This window comes from Mastigoproctus giganteus, chromosome 4 (assembly GCF_048544385.1).
Source record: "Mastigoproctus giganteus isolate SK-2022 chromosome 4, ASM4854438v1, whole genome shotgun sequence".
In the NCBI taxonomy this organism is placed as follows: domain Eukaryota; kingdom Metazoa; phylum Arthropoda; class Arachnida; order Uropygi; family Thelyphonidae; genus Mastigoproctus; species Mastigoproctus giganteus.
Genome location: NC_143578.1, coordinates 241,263,851 through 241,291,405, shown reverse-complemented (window position 1 = coordinate 241,291,405; position 27,555 = coordinate 241,263,851). Strand labels below are relative to the sequence as shown.

Here is a 27,555-nt window from a genome sequence, read left to right as displayed (position 1 = left end):
AACTTAAGCCTTCCTTGGTAAGAGCATCCCTTTGTTCCCCTCACCAATCTTGTTGCTGTTCTCTGTACTCATTCAAGCAGCTCTACATCCTTCCTTTCTTACTAAAAAAGCTTTGCAAATTGCAATATCTGAAATCAAGCAACTGCATGGAGATCTAATTGATTTTTAACTTTGAATGGAGTAAGCTAAATGTTGATGGCTTCCTTACTCTTACCTATACAACACGCACACATAAGGGGTCATAAATTTAAATTGAGGAAGGATGTTTGCAGAATGTATGTGTGGAAATTTACTTTCATCTAAAGGGTAGTTGATTTTGAAACAAACTTCCATCTTGTGATCTGGATGTGGTTTTTAATAAATTAGACAAATTATTAGAGGATTGACCGGAATGTGGGATTTTTTTTTTTTTGACTGATGCTGTGCGATTTGCTTCCTTGCATCATTTTCCACTATTAATGCCAATACTAAACTGCCCACTTCCACATCACAGATGGAAAATTTTCCAATAATCATTTACATCCTGGATGAAAACAAATTTTACTGCATCTATTCTCAATTTAAATGTCTTAGGTTCATCATTGGAGAAACACTAAGAGTGCCATTAGTATTTAGTTTACTCAGTTCATTTAAAACCTAAAACCTTCAATCAGGTCCCTTTTCAGATGCTGAAATTTGCAGAACTGAAGTCTGTTTTGATAAAAGAAAATTCCTTTGTGCTCCTGACTAATCTTATTGGTCTTCTTTGCACTTATACCAACAGATCCATATCCTTCCTGAAATGCAGCTTCCAGATTCATAGGCACAGTGCTCAAGATTTGGTCTAATCATTTCCTTATATAGTGGAATAACCACCTCTTTGTTCATGTATATCATTGATAGAACCACAAACTGTTTTAACAGCCTCTCTGCATCGTTCAGAGAACTTCATGTTGTAACTGTTCAATTACTTCTAGGTCTTTTTCATTTTCCACCATCTTTAGTGTGTTACCACTGAGTTTTTGTACCACATTAGGATTTACTAGTACTCTAGTGGTGCAGTGCCTTGTATTTAGTATTAGGTGGCAAATGATGCTGTATAGGTTCTTATACAGCATTAATAAAAAAAAACACTCTTCCAACCCCTTTAATAATTTGTCTAATTCTTCCTTAAGTGTATTCAAACAACAGTCTTCCAAAACACCAGATGTAAACGTTCAATCTAGTGTTAAATAAATTTCCACAGCTATCCTACACCAATCCTTGCTCAGTTTAAATTTATGCCCTCTCATGTGTCTTGTCCAAGCAAGAGAAGGATGCTATCAGCACTTAGCTTATCAATTCATTAAAAGTATTGAACATCTCAATCAGATCTGCTGCAATTTGGCAAAACTGGAGCTCTTTCTTACTAAGAGTACCTTATTTTTCTTCCTGACTAATCTCTTCACTTTTCTTTTATCCATTTCAACAGATCCACATCCTTCCTAAAATGAGGCTTTGAGACCTGTTTGTAGCACTAAAAATGTGACCTAACTATTGCCTTATACAACAAGATAATTGCCTCCTTACCCCACTGCTAAAATTCTTATATATCATTGACAACGTCACTGATATTCAGGAATCTATTAGAATTTACAGTTATTGGTTTATACCAGGGGTGGCCAACCAGTCGATCGCAGATTTAATTTCGGTCGATCACGACGAATTTTAAATATACAGTCATCCCTCGATTTGTGCACCTTGTGCAATGCAATTTTTGAGATGATAGATTGCGGCTACATTTTGAAGGAAAAAAGTAGATCACATCACAAATTAAGTAGGCCACTCCTGGTTTATACTGTTAATTTTTTTCCTTCATGATATACACTGCACTACCATTAATATCCGGACACCTGCCTTTAGACAAAAAAAGAGCTTTTATTGTATCATTTAATATTTTATGCTGAAACTTTGTGCTTTTATGGCGGCCTTCAGTCTTCATGGCATACTCTCAACCAACATTTTTATAAATGTCAGGTGATATATTCCTCCACTCGGCCTTGTTCTTTGGGCGATCTCGACATGCACATACCCGACGATTCAATATATCCCAAAGATGCTTGATAGGGTTCAGATCAGTACTCTGGGCTGGCTAATCCAACTTTTCCACACCTATGTCCTCAAACCACTCTGTTATGACCTGAGCAGTATGGCATGGCACATTGTCTTGCTGATACAGGTATGGGCCTTTCCCAAAGTATTGCCATAATGTTGGAAGTGCATAATTGTCCAGGATGTCCTGGTATTGTGCAGCATTCATGGTTTTGTTGATAACAACTAATAAGCCCAAACCAATCATGAAAGGAACCCCATACCATGACACTGCCTCCACCAAACTTCATTGTAAGGAGGATATAATCAGGAAGGACTGTTCCCGTGGCATTTGCCATACCAGGAATGCTCATCAGAATGGTAGAGTACGAACCTCAACTCGTCTGTCCATAGGACTATTTTCCACTGCTCTACAGTCCAGGATTCGTGCTCCTTACACCATGTTAGCATTAGTAGAGACATACAATGCAAGAATGCAAGCTTATACGGCATCAGCCAAAAAAAAAAAAACTCCCATTTCACCCCTCCATTCGTTCTAAATGCCTGTCCAACTCAGCCTTAAATTTATTTAAGCTATTAATTTCCACAACAAAAGATGGAAGTCTGTTCCACCAATCAACCACCCGCTGGCTAAAGGCAAATTTCTGCACATCTATTCTACAACTGTCTTTCCTCAATTTAATCTGTCCCTTAATCTGAGCAAGAGGAAGAATCCCATCAGCATTCTGCTTGCTCAATCCATTCAAGGCCTTATACACCTCAGTCAGATCACCTTGCAGGTGCCTTACTCTCCAGGTGCTGCAATTTGCAGAACTTTCTTGGCCGACCGGGCTAGCCGGGTGGGTAAAGTGCCTGCCTGGCAACCCAAAGGTCGCGGGTTCGAATCCCTCCTCGGGCTTGGATCAAAGTACTGCAAAAACCTTGGGAGGTGCATTATGGTCACAGAAGCCGATGCGCCAACAACTACCAAAAAAAAAAAAAAAAATTTTCTTGGTAAGAGTACCCCTTTGTTCCCCTCACCAATCTTGTTGCCTTTCTTTGTACTCGTTCTAGCAACTCTACATCCTTCCTAAAATGAGGCCTTCAGAGCTGTACACAGTACTCTAGATGTGGCCTGACCATTGCCTTGTACAATGGGATAATCAAATCCCTGTCCCTGCTAGCAAAATTCCTATATATCATTGACAAGACTCCTACCTGCCCTGGCAGCCTATCTGCACTGCTCAGCATCTAGTTAATCGGCATCTAGTATTTGTTGAGGTGATCAGTGGCTTGTGAACAGCTGTACGACCATTGTAACCAATATCACGGAGTGTCCTTCATATTGTACTAGTGCTGACATTAGTCCCAATACTCTCTTAGAGGGTTTGTGTGACTTGAGACAATGGCAAATTATGATCATCAGACTGGTAGGGTAGTCTTTGCAGAATTCTCTTTCTCTGTTCTGTTAGTTTTCGGGGTTTACCAGGCCATTTTTTGGCAGATTCAGTCCCATTCCTCTTCCATTTGCACATGATGTCTCGTACAGAACACTTGCTTATGTGGCATCCTACTATCATTCCATGTTGGAAGTCTGTTAATTGTGTTGAACGTGTCATCTTGCATGTTCACTTTTGCAATTTTCTGTTCGAAGCCCAGTATGCATATTTATAGCAGGTTCTGTGATGTGATTCATGCATGCATAGGACCTGTTTCCCCATCCGTGGAGGGGTGTCTGGATATTAATGGTAGGGCAGTGTATATGTACACATACACATGCATGCGTGCACACACACACACAAGCTTCTGTTATATAATGATGTAAAGGAATGCGATGTTATGAAATTAATTGCATGTATATGTAAAAATGTTGTGAAAATTTACTGTCAAAGCACATCCAAAATTGGACTTGCTTTCAGAAATTTTATTCACTATTTGTATGTGCATATTTTAGGAGAAAGCTGGACTGTGAAACCAGTTAGAGCTGTAGATTAAGAAATTGTTTCAGTGATTTTTCTTTCTGTCATTAAGTGTTTTTTAGGGGGGGGGGAGGGTAGGAGAAGAGTTTTAGTGTTGTTTTTGATATTAATGTGTATGAAAAATATTGTCCTTTTCAATGTATTTATTTTATTTTATTTATTTATTTTGTAGTCCAGTTGTGAACAGACTTATTCCAGATAGTTTCCTTTCAAGTACAGCAGGTTATCATATGCTGTTTACTAAAACCAAAGGAGAACAGAGAGAAGGTAGAACTTATTTTTCAGATTAATGAAATTCCGTGGAATATTTCCAGTCAATATTTTTCTAATTTCAAGGCTTACCTTTTCTTGATGAATAACTAGTCTTCATTTTAACATTACTGTCAGTTTTTAATTTGAAAAAATTTCAGAATAAGTGTGTGAAGTTTGTTGTATTATGTACTTTATGTTCTGTCTATTAGGGCATCTACCCTAATGGACAGAAAAACTGGATGGATGCAATTCCACTTTTCACACTAGTTTTGTTTAGTATTAGTGGCATAATGTGCCAAGTAAGTAAACTTATTCTGCATCTGCTGAGGGGGGAATTTTCCAAACTGTCTGCTTTGGATAGGACAAGCCAATTTCTCGTGAGCTGTCAGTTGATTGTTATTAGCAGAAAATTAATTGTCCAGTTTGCATCCAAAATGGTTTTAATTTATTTTTATTATTAGTGTTCCTTTTTTGGGAATACAAAGTTATTTATTTTGGGGTTTTAAATCTTGACTGTTTACTTTTGGTATAGAATGATAGAAATGAAACGTCCTTCCAGGGAATTGTTTCATTTCTTCTAAGAGCTACTGCCGTGAAGTATAAATAAGAACATTTTTAAATGCTTTAAAATAAAAGTAGACTGCTGCCCCTGTTTTTTTGTTTTTTTTTACAAGAAGGTTAAGGCTTATAGCAACACAACACTAACTATAGTACTTCACAAAGAGGTTTGTAGAGATGTAAGAATAATTAATAATACAATAATTATAAACAAGGATTAACAGAGTGATAAAGTTGGTGGGGGAAATAAGCATATTATTACAGTTGTCACAGTATCTTCAAAAGGGCTTAAAACTAGTGAAGAAAAACAAGGAATGTATTGGTTTATGTGAGTTTAAATCATATAGCAACTGCAACAGACTGTGAATTCTAATTGGTTCCTGTTCTGCATCTAGGATTTAATAGAGCCATATACTTAGGAGATTTCTTGTTACATGTTACCAGCCATAAGAAGAAACTGAGGGTGGCTTATTGGCTGTGATTTGTCATGAGAGGTATTTTCTCTTTGTTAGGAATTTAGCAGCAGAAAAATTCATGTCAGTGGATGTCTGATTGGCTCTTGCCTAACTGGACAGTCGGAATTCTCTGTGGTTCCTCCTTCCCTTCCTGAATTGCCCTCTCCTGCAGCATCAGATGCAGGCCAAGGAAAAGAAAAATCTACTTCATGTCACAGATATTTGGTGCCCTTGCTGAAATTTATATTTATATTAACGATCCTGCATTGTTGTATTTGTTAGGCATCTCTGTTTCTACAGCACTCTGAACCAAACTGCAAACACTGCAGATTTCACATGTTCCCCCGTGTGCATGCATACACACACAATAGGAGATCACAGTGAACCATTTATAGAGTGAATAACCATCAATTTTCAGATGATTACCAACTTGTAATGACTGGAAAAATAAATATAATGTGCCAGCTATGCTAATTACCCTGCACAATACTCAGTAACCATTGATTTTACCAAGTTGGCAGTGACAGTTTACTCTCTCAAGAAAACTTTCACAAATGCAGCCATCCATCCATCCCTCAGCACATTGCCATTATTCATGCTATATATATGTATCTAAGGATAATTTTTGATCACAAACTTAACTTTCATGCCAACTTGTAGTCCATTTATCATAGATTCAGCTAACTAATATGGGTAGCAGTGCATAATCTACTTTTTGTCACATCTGGGGATCTCACAGAAATATAAACACCATGCAAATGTTGTATTTGTTAGAAATCAGGCTATCTGCTGCCTCTGCAACACTAACTCCTCTTTGAAGATGAGCATTGTTTTCTAAAATGGCTGAACTTAAAAGATCAGCTCCTTCCTTAATCAGAAAACAGATTTGGCATATAATCTTCAAACAATCTTATCTCCAAACGACCTTATCTGCATAAAGATCTAATGCCAAAATCTTCCTCATTCATTTTCAAATATACAAGGGGCATTTGAAAAGTTTGTGGCCTGAATATGGAGAGTCTGGTGACATGTTGCCTTTCAACATAGTCCCCTCTGAGATCAAGACACTTTTCCACCGATGCTGCTGTACATATTCCAGCTGCAAAGAAAGTTTTCTCTTGGGGCTCCAGGAATGCATCCACTAAAGCAATGATATGGGGGATTCATTACCGCTTTCAGTGGGAAAATGGATGCCAGCCAGTTATTTTTTCAAATTTGGAAATTAGTGCAAGTCTGATGGGTGCTAGATTTGATTAATATGGAGGATGGTCAAAGGTTTCAAAGCCACACCCAGCCAATGCAGTTGACAGACTTGTGAGCAGATGCATTGTCTTGGTAGAACAGGCTTCCTTTGCTGCATTTTCTTCACCATTTGCTTTGGATGTTTTCACATGCGAATACCTCACGAGGTTGGTTGGTTGGTTATTACGAGTTTTATGGCGCATCAGCATCTAAGGCTATTGTATGCCGCCTCACAACAGGGTCTGTGTAATATGCCCTCTCTGACTGTCCGGCAGTTTTGAAGGTAATCCGGTATTAACACGCCACCAGCATTCGAAAAAATGGATGCCATTGCCTTGCTAGCAGAAGGAATCAACTTGGTTTCTTTGGAGGGGAGAAGAGTTGTTTCCACTGTTTGGACTGCTCCTTACTCTCTGGCTGGAAGTGATAGACCCACATCTCGTCCATGGGCAGCTTGCAAGGAAATTTGCTGAATGAATTTGCTTGAAAATGATGCAAATGTTCGATTGACTAGACAACTCTTCAGCATTTTTGATCTACTGTCACCCCATCATAGTGACACCTTTTTCATATCGAGAACCCCTTTATTATGTAGTCTACTCATTCAGATGAGATGCCCAAGATGCTTGTAATATACCAAACTGTCACTTGTCAACCATTCATCATCAAATCATACAGACTGTCAACATCTGGATTGATGTATGTTGCAGATTTTCCACAGCATGTGTCATCTTCCAGGTTTTCCCTTCCTTGTTTAAATTCTGCTGCCCACTTCTTAATCATGGAATAGGATGGGGTATTCCCCCTCCCCATTGTTGTTACTATATCCTCATGAATTACTTTTGACATTCGTCCCTCCCCCTCCAAATATTGGGTGACTGCACGGTGACTGATTTTGTCCATCTTTCCTCATTCACAGAACTTTGTTGACTTCAGGACTTGTGATATAAAAAAAAAAAAGATGTTATTGAAACTGAATGAAACTTGGTGAGTTACTATTTGAAGTGTTATACATTAAGTATAGAAATTTTTAACACTGTACCACTACTCTTTTATACTCAAGTGACGAACTTTTCAAATGCTCTTCATACATGGTTTCAGTTATAACCTCAGTGGTGCCCATTTCACCTACAATCTTCCAAGCCCAACTTACTTTTTCTGAGAGAATCTGTTATTGCTGCTTCAGCCATTACTCATCTCAGTTACCCTAATTTTTTATTCTACAGTTCCATTAGCTTTAAAGATGGTACTTATAAATACATACATTGTTTTTCCTCCTTGTCAGGGACTTTCTAATTTGGAAACTCCTCATTTTGATCACCTGTGTCTTAAAATCTCTTTCTCTGCATAGTCTGTCAAATTCATCTGTTTCTTCTGTCATTCTCCAAACTGTACTAATCACTCAAAATTCTTTGACTGACTTTCTTTGAATCTTTACTTCCTCCAGTCTTACTTTCCTAACAATGAGTTTTTCTTGGTGATTTTAACGTTTCTAACCCCTGTGGTTGATGTGAAAGCTTTTGCCAATAACTAATGACTTTACCAGCTTGTTCATTTACCTACCAGAAAATCTAAATCACACACCCTGCACCCTTGATCTTTTCCTCACCAACAACCTTTAAAAGTATGTAGTCAGTGTTAGTGGCCCTCTAGGCACCTTAGATCACAACTTGGTAGAGGTCTCTTCTTCAATGGAGTCTCTCTCTCTCTCTCTCTCTCTCTCTCTCTCTCTCTCTCTCTCTCTCTCTCTCTCTCTCTCTCTCTCTCTCTCTCTCTCGTTTAGATGACTTAAATCTTGTGATCCCAATACAATATTTACTCAGATCATGTTTATGAAATTATTCTTGTAGGAATGAAATCCTTTATTCTGTGTTCCATCCTAAAATCTTGTCATTTATGTAAACCTTGGTTTTCCAATAAATATGCAACTGGCTTATTGTTAATGTTACTTTGGAGACCAAGACAATTCAACCGAAGGATTGTATGCATGTTTGGGCTTAGCTGATTTGGATGATTTACAAAGTTTTTTGTCTGTTTGTGCCAATCTTTTTGACTTTTTCTTTTTTAGAAGTGGATAAACCACCAGTGTCCATATTATCTGTTGCATGAAATTCAAGGATATTGTTTCATCTTGCTCTTTTTCATCAATTTCCATCGAGTTGGCATTTTGGTGGTTTTTGTATTGCTTGTTTGGTGTTGAGTCTTCAGCATCCGGTGAAATCATAATGGGTACATTATTTCCTTGGTCAGCTTTTTGTTTCATTTGAGAAAGAAGTGTCTGCTATCAAGATGCTTTATTTGTGGGGGAAGAAGGAACAAGATGTTAGTTTGTGTTCCACTTACTTTTGATCTCTGTACTGTTCTTGCAGCACATTTTCTTTGGGGGGGGATAAAGGTATTTAGTTTTTAGCCTTAATTTTTATATTTCTGAGTTTGCTTTTCTTTGTTTTAACCCCCCCCCCCCATTCCATATGTTGCATTCTCTGGAAATAGCAGGGGGTAGTCTGCTTTGCAGTTTGGGCATTGTGGATTGCATTCATTCTTAGAATGTTATTTTGAGATAAACACAAACAACTATCCCTCTGCATACTGCCTGGGAATGGCCATACATTGGACACTTGAAGCTTCTTATAGGATTGGGGATATATGGCTTTACCTGGCAGTTCAGGTATTTTGCTTTAACTGCTGTTGCTGGAGTCAGAGTACTGAAAGTATTATAGTGCAGGTTGCAGTATTCCATTCTTTTTAATAAAAATTCTTTGGTTTGTATGACATTTTATTTTTGTAATTCTTGTACAATTTCTTCTTCAAAGCTGTTTAGAAGGTTCCCATTCCACAATTACCCATTTTGATGTAATTAAAGTGACATGCGGAGCGACCTTAGGGGAAATCCCCACCAAACGCCATGGTTTTTAGACGTAGCTCTGAATGTTGGTGATTTGTCATTTTTATAAATAGGTCACCTGATTTCAAACAGCAGACCATATTTGGTAGACTATTTATATATTCCAGTCATCTTTATATAACAAAGGAAGAAAGCTTACTAACTGGTTGATCTATTGAAAAATGGAAAATCAGGAAGAGTAGTGGGGAGGGTTCACGCCTTTCTATTGTTTCTTCGCTAGCAGATGGATTAGGATCATTTTGCTGCTGATTACATTCAGTGTGGTTTATAAATTCAGATTTCAGCTGGATTTATGGACCAAGTGTTCCAAGATAGAGGTGCCATTCTGCACATCTATCTTGGAATCATCCTTTTCCAATTTAAATTTGTATTCCATTGTGTATGTGTCAGCGAGAAGAGTAGAGGTGCTATTAGCACTTAGTTTTCTGAACCCATTTAACACTTCAGTCAGGTTTTCTTAATGCCTAGAGTTTGGACACTGAACTTTACAGAATCCAAGTCTTTGGTTAAAAGTATCCTTTTGTGCTCTCCTCTAATCCTTTAATCCATTGTTGTTTTACTTTGCACTCATTTTAAGAGATCTGCATTTTCCTAAAATAAGGCTTCCGAACCTGTGTTATATTAAAGTTGCGGCTTACCCATTACCTTACTGATAATTACTTCTTTGTCACTGTTGGCAAAATTCCTGCATGCCATTAGAAAGCTGATAGCTTCTCTGCACTGCTCAGAGGATGCATTAGTCATTCATGTTGAAAACAATATTGAAAGCTTTACTGAAATCTAATTATATGATGTTAAAATTATTTTTTGCATGTAGTTCCTTTGTGACTACTTGATGGGAGTTAATCAGGTGATCTGAAACAACAAGTTGATATGCATGCTCTGGGTTTCTGTCTCAGTGTTTGAAACTGTTGTCTCAATTTTTTGAAGCAGTAGTTGATGAGTCATGGAAACATTACTTTCTTCTTGAACGTAAGTCAATAAAGAGTGATGTCATTCCAGCTTTCCAAAACCATAGAAATTCCAAGGTGTGCAGAAAAGATGATACTAACTGTATTTTGAGTTAAAGATAGTTATTTTAGAGAGTTATATGAAGAAAGAGACATTGCCAACATATACTTGAGCTATATGAAGCCTATAATCCAAACTAAACATATTGTATTGACCTCAAAGCAGGTTGGTTTACAATAAAACATTGTCCATCCAAAGTGTTCCTCTTGAATTGCTGGCACTGTTCAAAATCTGCGTTTTTGAAGTATTGTCATACCATCTTTATTCTCCCTTGACTTGGTTCTAAGTGGTTCAATTTTTTATACAATTCAAAGAAAGTATTCAACCAAAGAATTTTTTTTCCTGTTGGAATCAAGTTTTATTTTTGTGTTGGAAGACGTGTACTGTAAGAGGAGGATTCAAAAAATATCGAGGTTTCTTACTGCAGATTTGAATATAGAATTTTTATTTAGCTTTTGCTGGTTTTTTTAAACCATCTTGATATATTATACAAGGGTGGTTCAAAAAAGGTGGTGTATATAAAATCTTTCAGTTTAATTTTTTCCCTATTGATTTGCCTATTTAAAATTTTCATTTGCTTTCCAGAGGTAATTAACTATGAGTTTAATCACAAAGACATGATTTGCTTTGGAATATGTATCCTGGCAGGGCTGTGGTATTTATGCCAAAAAGTAAGTAAGATAATTGTATAGAAGTTTTATTCTAGTATATAATCATATGAAATGATTGAAAATTATATTGTGAATTAAAAAAAAAAAAAAAACCCACTAGATATAATTAAATATATACAGGGAAACCTTATTTATTTGCTGTCAGGTAATTCAGTCATCATCCAGATCTGCTACATCCAGTGGAGAGCTCTGGTTTGGAGTGGTGAGTATGGTACACCATCTACCAGCCTGAGTGTGGTAGATGCCCAGAGAAAGCTACTTGCCAAACTTTTATTGTTCCAACAATACAGTTTGGCGTAGGCAGCGTGTTGATCTGGGACTATTTTTTATCGTTCAGCCTGAAACCATTAGTTGTTTTGGACAAACCTGAATGCTAAGGTTTACCTAGACTCTCTGTACAATGATGCATTACCTACATTGTGGCAGTTTGTCAGGGAAGGTCCATACCTGTATCAAGCAAAATCTTTCCATGTCCTACTGATTGTGTTGTGAGACTGGTTTGAGGACACAAACATTGAAAAGTTAGACTGGACAGCTCAGAGCCCTGTTCTCAATCCTATAATGAACCTCTGTGGTGAATTGGATTGTCAGATGTATGTGAGGAAAGATTTCCTGAAAAACAGAGCTGAACTGATTGCCACTTTGAAGGCCAAGTGACAGAAAATATCAGAGGATATTTACAAAAAACTGATGGAGAGTGTCCCCCATAGACTGGACTGTTGTAAAGGCTAAAGCACACGTTATTAGTTTACCCATAAATAAAGTTTATTTGTAGATATGCATGTGCAAATAAGATATGCAACATACCATGTTTGGTCACCATTTGCATTGATAACAGCAGCTATTCGCCTAAGTATTAACTCTGCTAGATGTCTGAAGACATCCATAGTGATTGCAGCCATGCTGTCTGCAAGGCTCTCCACAGCATTTGGAGTAGATGATAGTTGCATGTCCATATGCTTCATTTCCTGTTCCAAAACATCCTACTGGTGTGCAATTGGAATGAGGTCAGATAAAACTTGGAGGCCAATCGAGAGACGAATCACTGTGTTCCTCAAACCACTCCTGCATAATGCAAGTCTAATGACATGGCACATTATTGACTTGGAAGATCCTGTCCAGGAAAAAATGTCCGTTTCTGTCTGGAAAAAAATGTGGTGGGTGCACACATCTAATTTTTCTGGTAGACCTCACCAGTGAAATGTTGGTCCATACACACCAGGGATCCTAGTTCTTGCCAGCAAAACATGCCCCATATTAAGCAACAATTGCTACCTGCCTGAATTGTGGGCACCATACACAATGAGTCCATGGACTCATTGTGCCACACACAAAGGCATCTGTTGTCGTGTTGTACCAGGTATTTGGACTCATCCAACCAGCACACTAATTTCCAGTCCTCCAGTGTCCAACCAGCATGTTGTCAACACCACAGCATTTGCTGTTGATGATGATTAACAGTAAGGAGCGGGTGTTTCTTGGGTCATCTGCTGTGGAACCCCATATGTCTGAGTGTGCTGAATGTTGTCATTTGGAATACTGTTCTTGCATTCACACCACATTGTGATGTGAACTGTCACACACTTACCTATCATTGAGCCCATACAGTGTGCTGCACCCTTTGCTCACCATGAACATCTACCTTGTGTAATCCTTTACAGTTCTGTTGGCGGGAGGTAGTTTGACACTATTCAAAAGAAGTGTACCTAATTCTACTGGAAGTTGAATGATTTTGTAATAATTTAGAGGAAAGTAAAGGCGATGGTTGAAGTAAATAAGGCATCTTGGACTGGCAGTAGCTATCCAGTTATGTTGAAAAAAAATAACAAGCTCTTATAATTACAGCAAGCCTTAGCTGTAATTATAAGAGCATCTTTGGATTCAGGAGTGGTCCCTATAGATTGAAGATATGCACAATGTTTCTCCTGTTTCCAAAGGTCATAAAGGAGACTTCTGTTCCAGTGAAAATAATGGAGTCAGTGATTAAGTAAGTAATGTAGGATCATCTTTTGCAGAAATGCAATTATATGATAATCAGAACATGGATTTGTTAACATGTTCACTGCTTCCTCATGCATATTGCAGCTTTGGATTTTTAATCCACTTGGAGGGGAACCAACCTACTTTTAGAACTTTTTCTTCCAGTTTGACAGAAAAAAAATCAGATATTTTTGTGGCACACCATTCACTAGAGGCTGATTAATTCATTCATAATGAGAAGAAATCCCAAAAATGTCTCTGCCCTTTTCAATCTAGATTAACTTAATCCCAAATCAAAAAGGCTGCCGGAAAAGTCATCAGTGAAAGTGTTAATGGGAGATCTTATTTGACTAATCTGATCAGCTACTGTGACATAGTTACAAAGGGTCCAGATGCAAAACAAAAAATAATTTTGGCCGTTATATACTTAGATTTCAGTAAAGCTCTTAATGCTATTCCACATGGAAGACTACTGTATAAATTGGAGCAGGTAACAATTAGGGTAAATTGTTATCTCACTTTATCCACAGCAGTAACTTACTGCTGTGGATAAAGTGAGGTTGAGTGGCAATAGGCAGGGGTTATTAATGCAGTACATAGTTTCCATTTTGGAATATTGATGAGGCATATGAAGTTTAATGTCGAAGTTTACTAATGACACCAAGATCGCAGAGTAGGTAGTGACAGTAATCAGAATAGACTGCTCCAACAAGATCTGAATAAATTAAGTGGATGTATGAAAAGTGGCTGTTGTGGTATACATTGATAAGGGCAGGGTGCTTCATTTAGGTAACAATAATCCCAGAATAACATACTGATTGGGTGGTACCATACTCAAGGTAGTGGAGAATGAAAAAAGATCTAGGAGTGATTGTATAGTCTGGCATGAAATTCTCTAAACAGTGCAGATGTGCTGCTAGGAAAGTTTGATGTACAGAAATTTTGCTAGCAGGGGGAAAAGAGGTGATATATCCTGTTATATATGACAATGGTTCAGCCACATTTTAAGTACTTCATACATATTTGGAAGCCTCATGTTAGAAAGGATGTGGATCTCTTGGAATGGGGGGAAAAGAAAAGCAATAAGATTAGTCAGGAGTATAATGCAGTATTCTTATAAGGAAGACTTATGTTCTGTAAATTGCAGCATCTGGAAACTATTCACCTGCAAGAAGACCTAATTGAAGTGTGTAAGTGTTTGTTTATAAGACGTTAATTAAACTAATTGCTGATGGCATCCTTACTCTTTCTTTGTCGTAAAGGGGACATGAATTTAAATTTGAAAACAAAACAAAAAAAAAAAAAAAAAAACAGGGTGGTTGCAGGATAGATGTACAAAAGTCTGCTTTCAGCCAAGAAGAGCAATTGATAATTTGAAAAAATTTCTGTCTGATATTGGGAAAGTAAGTAGTTAGAAAAATCTAAAGAAGGATTAAACAACTGATTAGTGAGGTGGGTGCATGTTTTTTTTTTTTTTTTCATTTGCTTATGCTGTATGTGCTTGCTTTCTTGCATTTTTTTTTTTTTTTTTCAGTGATAAGTACTAATTGCAAAACTAGTATGGTGACATTTCTGAATTCATCTTTGAAATTCTGTTGTTGGACCAGAATTAGGTACTACAGTACACTCTACTTTTCTACTTAAAAGTTATGAATGCAGTTGCTTATTTGCAGTTGTTAAATGGTGTAGGTTAGAGTGCACTTCAAGTTAGAGGTCCCTCATTCTGTTCCAAATCTGAATACATCAGCATTAAGTTTTATGAATGGAACTGTTCAGAGGATTAGTAATTTTGTAGTTTCTTACCATAAAAATTCCAGGAAAACATTTTTTGCAGGAATAGTATCAGTTATTGTAACTATGGCATTATTGCAAAATAATAGATAACACAAAATTTTTGTGGTCTGTTAATATTAAATGCACTACAAGGTTGTAAATTCATTAACATAGGAATTTAACTCTTGCCAAATTTTTGAAAATTCTTGATTTTAAAAACCCAGTGCTGGTAGTAAGTTGCATAAACCATCTGCTGTAGAAAGATAGTACAATGTTCCAGTTGAATAATGAAGCGTCATTTACATTATGAAAATTTATAGCATATTACTTATTTTTATGATACTTTCTTGAGCATTGCATTCTAAGCTTAATTTAAAAAAAAAAAAAAAAAAAAACTGCAGTATTTGAAACTGTTAGTTGCAATTACAGCAGTTTAAACACAAACTGTGGGTGTCATTGCTGTAGCTTTCCAATATTCCTTAAATGTGTTATGATATGAATGAATGGACAACTGATTGATATTGAAATTAAAGTGATTTCTGGGATCACTCTGTAACTTAAAAAGAAAGAGAGAGAGAGAGAAGGAAGGTGACTTCTTGTTTTTCTAAATTATATAAAATACATAATGAGTCAGTTTGGCTATCAGTCAATTTGGAGTAATTAATACAATACATACATACATGATTAAGTTTATTATTGTGATTTACTTCAGCTGAAGGCAGCAGTACTGAGTGAAGTGGTGATTTTGTGTAACTGTTAGATTATTGTTTGATGATTTTATGTATCCTTATAAATAATTTGTTTGGCATACCCCACAGATACATTCCCCGCAAGTCTTACTTGTCTTCCGTAACAAAGGCATTTCTATAAAACAGTCCAGGAAATTTCTGTATCACAAATTTCTTCATACTCTCAGGCATATTAGCACAATTTCTCATTTACCTTGAAGGTCAAAGAGGAACTGTGAAAATTGATGAAAGCTGATAGGCAGAAAGTGTTCGAAAGTCTGCTGAAATTCTAATAAAATAATAGAAATGTGAGAACCTGTAGTTCTGTATTTCTATCTAGCAGAATTTTCCATAGTCTCCCCACAGGAAACCATATCCTAACTTGTCTATATTTGAATCTGTCATGCATTTATCTGTCATATTTTAGCATATATGCTTTGAATACATGTATAGACACCGGATAACTGTGCATCCCATTTACTCTTTTGCTGGTATCCACATAATTTCTGATACATGTTTTCTATTTCTGATACATAAGCTGTGATTACAGAATTAACCTTGAACAATTGGATGTGATTAATGTAATTAATATTAATCTATAATAATATATGTGCAGAATTCTAGACAAGTCTTTATGCACAAGGTATTGTCCATTTTTTAAAAATTTTATTGGCCCTTGTATTTAAGCATAGATGTTTAAATACATCTGTATTAAAATACAGATACATAGACTTGGTTGGCTGGTTGATATACCAGAAATTTATGGTGGAGGCATCTTGAAGTGACAATTGCTTCATTAGTTATCTTTTAAAACTACTCTGAGAAATTACTATTGCTTTTTTCTGATTGGTATCTAATTATGTAACAAAGTTCCCTATGTAGTGATATATTGCTAAAAGAATGTCATTTAGTTATAGGTAAAGTATTAAAAACCTTTAAATATTATTTAGTTTACAATGTCTTTGACCTACATCAGGTTTAGTTGTATTTATCTGCACAGGGAAATTGTTACCATGTTGTTATTTACAACAGTTGTATTAATATCTTAAGATGTACACTGATGAGCCAAAACATTATGACCACCTACCTGATATGATATTGGTCCTCTACGTGCAGCCAAAACAGCTTGTACCCGGCAAGGCATGGACGCTACAAGATTTCTAAATGTATCTTGTGGTATCTGGTAGCAACACATAACCAGCAGTTCCTTTAACTCCTGTAAGGGCTGTGGTTGAGATGCAGCAGATCGGAGTTGCTGTTCCAACACAAACCACAGATGCTCGATGGGATTGATGTCTGGGGAAATTCAGAGGCCAGGGCAATACCTGGAAGTCTTCCTCGTGTTTTGCAAACTAGTCTCAAACAATCCAGGCAGTGTGGCGTGGCGCATTATCCTGCTGAAAGATGGCACTGCCAGAGGGGAAGACCATTGCCATGAAAGGGTGTACCTGGTCAGCCAGAGGGGAAGACCATTGCCATGAAAGGGTGTACCTGGTCAGCAATGATGTTTAGGTAGGTGGTAGACATCGGAGTGCCCGGCACATGGATGACTAGACCCAGGGTATCCCAGCAGAACATTGCTCAAAGCATGACACCGCTGCCACCAGCTTGTTTTTGTCCCATGGTGCATCCAGGCGCCATCACTTCTCCAGGTAAACGACGCACACATACCTAGCCATCCACAAGGTGCAACAAGAAACATGATTCATTGGACCAGACAACCTTCTTCCAATCACTCAGGGTCCAGTTTCGATGCTCGCATGCCTGTTGTAGGCGCTGTCGGCAGTGAACCGTGGTTAGCATGGGCACTCGGAACGGCCTCCAGCTATACAGCCCCATTTTCAGCAGGATTCGATGTACTGTGTGTTGTGACACATTACTCCCGTCACCAGAATTCCAATTACCAGCGAGTTGTGCCACAGTCGCCCTTCTGTTGCCACATACCATCCGGGAGAGCCTTCGCTCACCTCGAGCATTGATGAGCCGTGGTCGTCCAATACCTCACAGGCTATTCGTGAGTTTTCCCTCCTCGGACTATTTTCGGTAGGTACTAACCATGGCTGACTGTGAGCATCCCACCAGCCGTGACGTTTTGGATATGCTCTAACCCAGTCGTCTGGCAATTACAATTTGACCTTTGTCAAACTCGCTTAAGTCCGGTGCCTTTCCCTTCTGAAGAACAAGAGTAACACTGATTAATGGAGCTCAGTATCAGGTGTCTTTTATACAGTGTCCTGACTTGCACACTTGCCACAGTTCACCTTTCATTGCTTCGATTTGCAAAATGACTTGCTGGTCAATGTTTTGGCTCATCGGTGTGTATTCACTGGTAGATTTGAACATTTTTATGGTGCTGAAAAATTAGAAATAACTCACTAGGGAAACTTACTCCTTTAACTAAAATACTTAAATTTATCTTTAACATCAGAATAAAGTACAGGTACAACCCCTGTATAAAATGGTACTTCAAACAACACTGTTTCGCTCTAACACTTGATAAATTGTGGCAGTCCTCACACAATGCAGTTTTGCTCTAACAGAGAGAATTGTGGCAAACCGCACATTAAACGGTATTTTTGAGCTTTTGTTTGGGGGGGGGGGGAACCCTGCTATTTTGTTGGATGTAATTTTTCAGCATTTCTATTCTTTTTTGTGAATCCCTGCTATTGACTTGCTAGTCATTATGCAAAAAAAAATCTTAAATTTAGACAAAGCAACAATCCATACCATAAAGAAAAATTAACAGAAAATTAGAATTGCTTTTGCTGCAGGAACTTTCATTTCTGCAAATATGATAGTTCCCAAGCACCAATAATTGAGAAAGTGGAAAAAGCAGTCAGTTTTTGTATTGATGATAGCAGTAAAAAACAGATCCCGTTAGACAGCAATGTATATGTAATTAAACAAGTCTCTATTAATTTATAACCATTTAAAAGAAAATGGAGAATCTTTTGTTAACCCAGAGTTTGTTTTGTGGCCAATAAAGGTTAATTTGAGCAATTTCGAACACACTTCTCATTACATAACATAAGAATTCAAAGAGAAAGTGCACCAGCTGATAATGAAGCTGCCAAGACGTATGCAGAGGAATTTCAAAAAATGATTGAAGAGTGTGGATACACACATCAAGTTTTGAATGCCGATGAGACAGGTCTTTGGTGGAAAAATGTCCAACTTCTGTTTATTTTAAAAAAAGAGAAAACTCCACCACGTTTTCAGCATATCAAAGGCACATGATGCAAGAAAGCAAGCTTATATAGTATCAGCCAAAAAAAAAAAAAAAAAAAAAACCCTTATTTCGCCCATCCACTCACTCCAAATATTTGTCAAGTTCTGCCTTGAATCTATTTAAGCTATCAACTTCTATGACAGCGAGTGGTTGATTGATGGAAGTTCGTTCCATCAATCAACAACCCCCTGGCTAAAGGCAAACTTCCGCATATCTATCCTACAACTCTTTCCTCAATTTGAATTTATGCCCTCTCAGGCGATAATTCTGAGCAAGAGGAAGAATCCCATCAGCATTGAACATGCTCAAACCATTCAAGGCTTTATACACCTCAATCAGATCACTTCGCAGGTGTCTAGTCTCCAGACACTGTAATTTGCAAAACTTAAGCCTTTCTTCGTAAGAGCAACCTTTTGTTCCATTCACTAATCTTGTTGCCCTTCTCTGTACTCATTCCAACAGCTCTACATCCTTCTTAAAATGAGGCCTCCAGACCTGTATACAGTACTCAAGGTGTGGCCTGACCATTGCCTTATACAAGGGGATTATCACCTCCTTATCCCTTCTAGAAAAATTCCTGTATATCATTGACAAGACACCATGAGCTACTCTTGCAGACTGTCTGCACTGCTCAGAAAACTTCATATATGCCTGCACAATTACCCCCAGGTCCTTTTCATTCTCTACCACTGTCAGTGTAGTACCACAGAGTTGATACTCTGGTGTTACTGCTTCCCATATTTAGTACTTTACATTTGTCAATGTTAAACTTCATTTACCACCTCTCAGCCCATCTGCTCAACTTTTCTAGATCCTGTTGCAACAGCGTACTGTCATTAGTGTCATTAACAATCCTGCCAACCTTCGTATCATCTGCAAACTTGGACATTAAGCCCTTATGTGCAGTAATGCATTAGGAGATTGTGATAAAACCTGTGCTAGTTTATAAATTGTCTAATCCTTTTGCAATGAAAAGTGTAAATAAAAATGCACTACCAGTATACTGGAAAACAAATAAAAAAGCATGGGTAAATGCCAATTTATTTTTGTGCCATCTGTGAAAAACTATTTAAAGCAGAAAAATCTAGATTTGGAAGATTTGTTACTATTGGGTAACACGCCAGGCCATCCAAATGTTGAAGTAATGTTCCTACCAATTAATACAACTTCTTTAATTCTGCCATTAGATCAAGATGTTATATCTGCCTTTAAAACTCATTACATCAGAAAATCGTTACAATGGATTTTGGAAAAAAAATTGATTCCAAACCTGTTGAAGTGATGGAGTCATGGAAACATTTTTCAATTGTGGACTGTATCAGAATCATAGCTTTATTGCTCAAAGAAGTAAAACTGCCAACATTAATTGCATGTTTGAAAAATGTATGACCAGAGTCAGTTCATTCGGGGAAATATAGATGAAATGGCAGAAAATGGAATCGGTGCGACAGTAGAATTTGCTAAGTCGGTGGGGGGTGGGAGGGGGAGTTTAGATGATATGACTACTGGAGATGTTCAAGAATTACTGGAAGAAAAAGAGGCTAGTGAAGTGGATAGTGGATTTGGTGGAAATGGCATTGGAGGTTCCAAATCAATTCAGAGGATGATAGCGCAGATTAAAATTCTGAAGTTCCAAATTTTAAACTAAAAAGCATACAGGAAGGTATAAACTTAGTCAAGCAATTAGAATCTTATTTTTTCAATGCAGTTCCTTCTACTGAAAGGAGCACAAAGTTCAAAGGGGAGCTACAAAAATGCTTAACTCCATACCATAAAATTTGCAAAGGCCTATCAAGCAAAAGCAAACAAACTCAGATTACTGATATTTTAAAGTGAGTAGAGGATACACAAAACTAGATGCTGCAGAAGAACATTCAGAAGGTGAGGATATTCTGCAACAGAGAAAATTTTAATTTGATTGTGCTTAGCAGCAATGAAGAGGAAAAAAATTAAACCAACGTATATTATCCGACATATGTATCACAGTTTGTAAGACATTTGTTCAGTTATTACTATTTTTAATAAAAATTAACTTTCCATAGTCGTAAAAAAATGGTGTGTTTTTGTGAGCATTTTGTAATGTAACCCCCCCCCCCCCCCCTTTTGTACTGATTCTTAGTTCCTTATAACACTGTTTTGCACTACACGAGATTTCATAGGAATCTAACTACCACGTTTTTTTTTTTTTTTTTGGGTTACCTGTATTTACATATAGTTACATTTTAGTAATGAGAAAAATGTTACTGAAGTAACATTCTTCAGTAATCACATTACTGAAGTGTGTAACTCTTGCCGATGCAAATAAGATCAGAAAAACATATCTGCATTTCTGAAAAGGCTGCAAAATATGGATTCATGCATATAATATTAAAATGAATCCATGCTGTCATCACACTGTCTCTTCATTTTGTTTGTTTGGCATGCATTAGAATGCTTTCCATATTTTGGGTGCCGTCTTATATGGGATCTATAAAGTTGGTTTCATGTACCATGTTTGACTTCTAATAAATGCTATCCTATACTTTTGTGATATTGACATGCACATTCCATCTTTCAGAAATAACATGCTTTAGTTTTTTCCTGTATGCATGAATTTGTGTGTTGCAATCTATTTTTAGGAATTTGGACATGTTTTGATAGGTGGAACAGAATCAGGGGTATGTCTGCCAGGGTCAAAAGTTGACGTTGTAGAGCAGATATCATCTTTTAAGGGCACAAAAAGGGATATTGTTGTACAGGTTGGAACTAATGACATTAAGAGTAAGAGATCTGCAGATTTACTCTACAAATACAGGTTAATGTTGAAAAAAAAAGTCATGAGTTAGGGTTGAATGTGAAAGTGTCTGCGGCCGACCGGGCTAGCCGAGTGGGTAAAGTACCTGCCCGGCAACCCAAAGGTCGCGGGTTCGATTCCCGCCTCGGGCTTGGATCAAAGTACTGCAAAAACCTTGGGAGGTGCAATATGGCCACAGAAGCCGATGCGCCAACAACTACCAAATCAAAAAAAAAAAAAAAAAAAAAAAAAGAAAGTGTCTGCAATTCTGCCCAGACACAATACGAGGGAGTATATGATGAGAGCTTTGTCGATCAATTCAGCCCTGGAGAGATTGTGCAAAGCTCAAGGGGTAGAATTTTTTTCATCCTGCTCTGTGCTGGTTGACAGGAGACACTGCTTCTACAGGAATGTGGTACACTTAAATAGAAAGGGTGCAAAAATATTTGCTGATGCTATTGAGGCTGTGTTAGGTGAGTCAGAAAACTGCTAGCTTGGGGGATACATAGATTAAAAGGTTAACAGTGGCTGCAGGCAGAAGCAAAAGTGATTTTTGCACTGCTTCTATTAGAATTCTGGAAAGCAGCATCCTGGAAAGCAAGGTAATGGAGATTTCCAGGAATGCTGGGAGTCATAGTGGAACAAGTAAATACATGGGCTGTGTTAGGATAACTAAGAGTAGGAACAGGTGCATGTATACTTGCATGTACATCAATGCTAGGAGTATAGTTAACAATAAACTTGTTGGGATATCAGAGACATGGTGCTACACAGATATAAGCAGTGCAGAATTGAAATTTGGGGAGTACAATGTGTATAGGAAGGATAGACAGGACAGGAAGGGAGAGGGGGTTATATTGTTAGTTAAGAAACACACAAAATCTAAGGAAGTGCATGCAGTTGATGTTCGAGGACAGTGCAATGTTGAGTCTGTTTGGTGTGACATAAGCACTGGGAAAGGAAAAACAAGAGTAGGTGTGTGTTATAGGCCTAATGAATCTGATGAGTATAATGAGCAATTGTTCAGAGAAATGGACCGGTAAATCAGAATGTCTTATAATGGGGGATTTGAACTTTCCAGATATTGACTGGAACTTGTGAGTTGGTCACTCGCACACTAGCAAGACTTTTGTGGATTTATTGGATGATTGTTTTCTACAGCTACATGTTCGAGAGGTAACCAGAAGGAGTAATACTCTTGATCTGATTATCAGCAGTGATTATCCCCCCCCCTTTTGTACTTTTTCTTAATCCCGTGTAACATGGTTTTGTGCGACACGACATTTTATAGGAACCTAACTACAGTGTTATATGAGGGTTACCTGAATATAAATTTGCTCTTATTGCAGATCAGCAAATGTGACACACAAGCTGATATGGTTCTAAAGGCTTTGTTTGTAGCACCATATCAAATTTATTTAAAAATAGAAAAAAATAAATTTCATATTAAGATTATTTCCACATATTTAATTACTACTTGAGATCAGAAGTGCTACCGTGAAATTAATGCCTTTTTAACTTATGACATGCAACAATTTTCTTTTCATAATGGTTACTTTTTTTGGTAGTAAACTTGGAATAGTTCATTGAAAACGTTTTTGAAATGTCAGAATTGTAGGGAAAGATACTAAAAAAAAATAATAAAAAATTTAACTCTTATTTTTATGCATTTATGCTTGTCTTAATCCAGTTTTCTTATCCCTGCCCCAATCTCTATTTACAGCATTGGGTAGCAAATAATCTCTTAGGTTTGGCTTTTGCCATCAATGGAGTTGAACTGTTGCATCTGAACAACATTATTACTGGCTGTATTCTGCTAGGTGGACTCTTTATATATGACATATGTTGGGTAAGTTTTTGTATTTAGAAGCTGATTAGGTGCTGATTATATAAGAAAATAAAATATTTCTCAGGTTAAGCAAGTTTGAGATACATTTATAATATTATATATTAGATTGTATACTCAAATACATTTGTACCTACACAAATGTTTTGGAAACTACACATTATGTAGAATTCCATGTTTAAAAAAAACTTGCCTTCCACAATTTTTTTTTTTTTTTTTTTTTTTAGTTGGATATCATTTAGTTATGTCCAGTAAAACAGTTGAAAATAAATTGTAACTGGGGTCACTCTCAAAAGTAAACAAAGTAATGAAATATCTATAAATGTTTTCATTTTGTAACTGTTGTAAAGTAATAATGCATGACTTTACATTATTAAAGAGACATTGTTATTAGCTGTAAAGATAAGTTTGAAGCACAAACATCCAACTGGATGTTTGTGCTTCTCTTTACCATTGTGAATGGTAATTGTGAGAGGCAGGGCCCCCAACTCAAAAACAACTTTTGAAGGGCTCAAACTTCCTTAAATCCCTACATATTATTATTGATAAACCCTGTAATTAAGTTTTTGCAGTTGTTTGAATGGTAACTGGAGAAAGCTATGGCTATCTTGTAACTCCAAAGAAGTTGAAATTGCAGTACAAATCTTAGCTGAGATTGCAGCTAGGCAAACCATTAGGCATTGGTGAATCAGAGAAAGATTATGTTGAAGTATTGATTGCCTCTTTTGAGATGAAGTAGAAACTTTCATTAAGATCTCTTAAAGCAAAGGATCTTCAATCAGTTAAGTATTAGAGGCAGTAAAAGTGAGTATTTGAATAATCCAGAATAAAATGGTAAATTTGAACAATTTTATAAGAATTCTAATTCTCTCAAGCGTTTAGGGCATAAGCCTCAAGCTATGAAGGAGTCTAGACTATGTATAAATATAGTGCAAATGCATTAGGAATACATAGCTATATCTGAATAAATCAGATTATTAATAAAACGGCATCGTTTTAAGTTATATCTCATATTGTGAATACCTTCACAACGAGTTGCCATGATATTGCACTACTTCGAATAAGTAACGCTTCACCTAAGGAGAAGACTAATGTTACTACTTATTCTCAGATGGATACCACCACCCAGACGGCACCGTTTCAGGGCTATTTGGCCCTTCTTCGGTGGGTGGGTAGGTACCCGAGTGATGCAATGATGGCAAAACAGTTATGAAGTATAACTCCACAATATGAGAGATGCCTGATGGTGTATATCACCATCAGGCATCTCTCATATTGTGGAGTTATACTTCATAACTGTTTTGCCATCATTGCATCACTCGGGTACCTACCCACCCATCGAAGAAGGGCCAAATAGCCCTGAAACGGTGCCGTCTGGGTGGTGGTATCCATCTGAGAATAAGTAGTAACATTAGTCTTCTCCTTAGGTGAAGCGTTACTTATTCGAAGTAGTGCAATATCATGGCAACTCGTTGTGAAGGTATTCACAATATGAGATATAACTTAAAACGATGCCGTTTTATTAATAATCTGATTTATTCAGATATAGCTATGTATTCCTGATGCATTTGCACTATATTTATACGAATTCTAATTCTGTATTGTGCTGAAAAAAAAAGAGTCCATATCAGTGAACAAATATTTCACCAACAAGAAAGATGTAATCCACATCAGAAGAAAGATGAAGCCCTGAGAAGACAAAAAAAACTCTACAAATGAGTTTTGAAAAAGACTGAACAAAGCAAGATATGGATTCATCTGAATAATTTTTAAAGACATAAGCAAAAATTTTCAAGTGTAAAATTTCAAGTAGTAAGCTATACATTTTAATTTTCATTTATATTTTTAACATTCTTTTAGTGAATTAAATACTGTATTTCAAAGGACTTGATTAGGTTGTGGATAATACTGTATTTATAATGCCACAAAACTGCTTAAAATAGGATAATTTCAAAGTATTGCCTGATTTTGAATGTTCAGGAATGAATTACATTACATATTTATATAGCATTCTGTTTATGGAAAGATTGTAGCATTAGAGCCATCTTAGAAGACATTATTTATTCAATAAAAAAGAAAGACTCAAGCTTGCTATAGTGTAGACCACAAGGTATACGGTGCCTCCGTAGCCAGGTGGGCAGGAGCAGTGCGTAGCACATGCTTCTTGATTAGACTGGGGTTCAAGCCCGTGAGCCACCAAATACGGAGGATGCGGAAAGGTCAGGTAATGACCACTGCATATCCCCGGAACAATATGGCCTTAGTTGCTAATGCTCCTAAAAAAAAAAAAAACAAGGTCTACATTATAGTAAGCTATGCTTTCTAAGCTAATGAAGAAACATGCCATTTGAAAGCTACTTATATTTTAGTGCTTTTTATATTCTTATTTTTCAGTTTAATATATTTTTAATTTATTACTTTATCAGTTTTATCTGTGTATTTTCTGCCCCATTTTATTTATTTCGTGGATTTAGTTTCTACTTGTTCATTTATTAAAATTTTTATTTACTGCTTTAGTCGGTTATAGAAGAACTTTTATATCATAAATATACAATCTGTTTTGAAGTTTTCTAAACAATATAGATGGGTTGCTACGATAGCTCAATAGAGCTTTGCAATTATATGTACAAGAACTTTGGAAGTTTGTCAGTAGAGATAAAGAGGTGATTATTCCATTATATAAAGCTGTGGTCGGGTCACATCCTAAACATTCCATACTGTTTTGGAGACCATAATTTAGGAAAGATGTGAACCTGTTGTAGAGGATACATAATACTGCAGTAAGATGGGTTAAGGACATGGGGGAGGGTGTATCTCTTCTAGAGAAAGAGAGAAACTTTAAATTTGTAAGGTGTGTTTGGAAACATGTGCACAATGTTTGATCAAGGTGTTTAAGGCCTTGATCAGATCGTGTGTGTGTATATATATACACGCACAGGCAACCCCCATATAACACGGTACTCCTACAACATGGTTTCGCTTTAATACGATTAAAAAGTGCAACAATCCTTGTACAACACGGTATTTATATAACACAGATAGAGAATTGTGGCAACCTCACATAACACGGTATTTTTGAGCTTTGTGCAGGGAAAAATTCTGCTATTATGTTGGATGTCATTTTTCAACATTTCCATTTTTTTTTTGTGAATCCCTGCTTTTGGCTCACTAATTTGACCCCAATCCACAAAGGGAGACACAAGTAATTACAGACCTATTAGTTTAACTTCTGTTCCAGGGAAATTAATGGAGGCACTGGTTAAAGAAGCATTGCAGGATCATCTAGACAAGACTTCAGTTATAGCACGGAAACATCATGGGTTTGTTAAGGGGAAGTCTTGTCTGACAAATTTGATTGGATACTTTGATGTAGTCACAAAGGAACTGGATGCAAAGAATAACTTTGATATCATATATTTGGATCTTAGAAAGGTCTTTGATACTGTTGCACATGGAAGACTGCTGCATAAATTGCAGCAGTGTGGCATTGGAGGCAAATTGCTGCTATGGATAAAGGGATGGTTGAGTGGGAGAAGACAGAGTGGTAATCATAGGACACTGCTCTTTGTGGCTAATGTTATTAGTGGAGTCCCTCAGGGTTCATTGTTGGGTCCATTGTTGTTTTCTGTATTTCTAAAAGATATTGATGATGGTATGTCAGGCTTAATGTCCAAGTTTGCAGACGATACAAAGGTTGGCAGGGTTGTTAATGACACTAATGACAGTACACTGCTGCAACGGGATCTAGAAAAGTTGAGCAGATGGGCTGAGAGGTGGCAAATGAAGTTTAACATTGAGAAATGTAAAGTACTACATATGGGAAGCAGTAATCCCAGAGTAACGTATCAACTCTGTAGTACCACACTGAAGGTAGAGAATGTAAAGGACCTGGGGGTAATTGTGCAGGCAGGTACGAAGTTTTCTGAGTGAGCAGTGCAAACAGTCTGCAACAGTAGCTCCTGGTGTCTTGTCAATGATGTACAGGAATTTTTCTAGCAGGGATAAGGAGGTGATTATTCTCTTGTATAAGGCTGTGGTCAGGCCACACCTTGAGTACTGTATACAGGTTTGGAGGCCTCATTTTAAGAAGGATGTAGAGTTGTT

At 37.0% G+C, this 27,555-nt stretch overlaps 1 protein-coding gene across 1 annotated transcript in view; it reads left to right on the top strand.

Moving 5' to 3' along the window:
- LOC150087564 (signal peptide peptidase) overlaps nucleotides 1–27,555 on the top strand; it is a 153,391-nt gene that overhangs the window by 51,329 nt on the left and 74,507 nt on the right. The window contains exons 4-6 of the mRNA XM_090371252.1: nucleotides 4,201–4,295; nucleotides 11,037–11,122; nucleotides 23,329–23,454. Of these exons, the coding sequence (XP_090227378.1) occupies nucleotides 4,201–4,295; nucleotides 11,037–11,122; nucleotides 23,329–23,454 (307 nt within the window). The remainder of the gene's footprint in view (nucleotides 1–4,200; nucleotides 4,296–11,036; nucleotides 11,123–23,328; nucleotides 23,455–27,555) is intronic.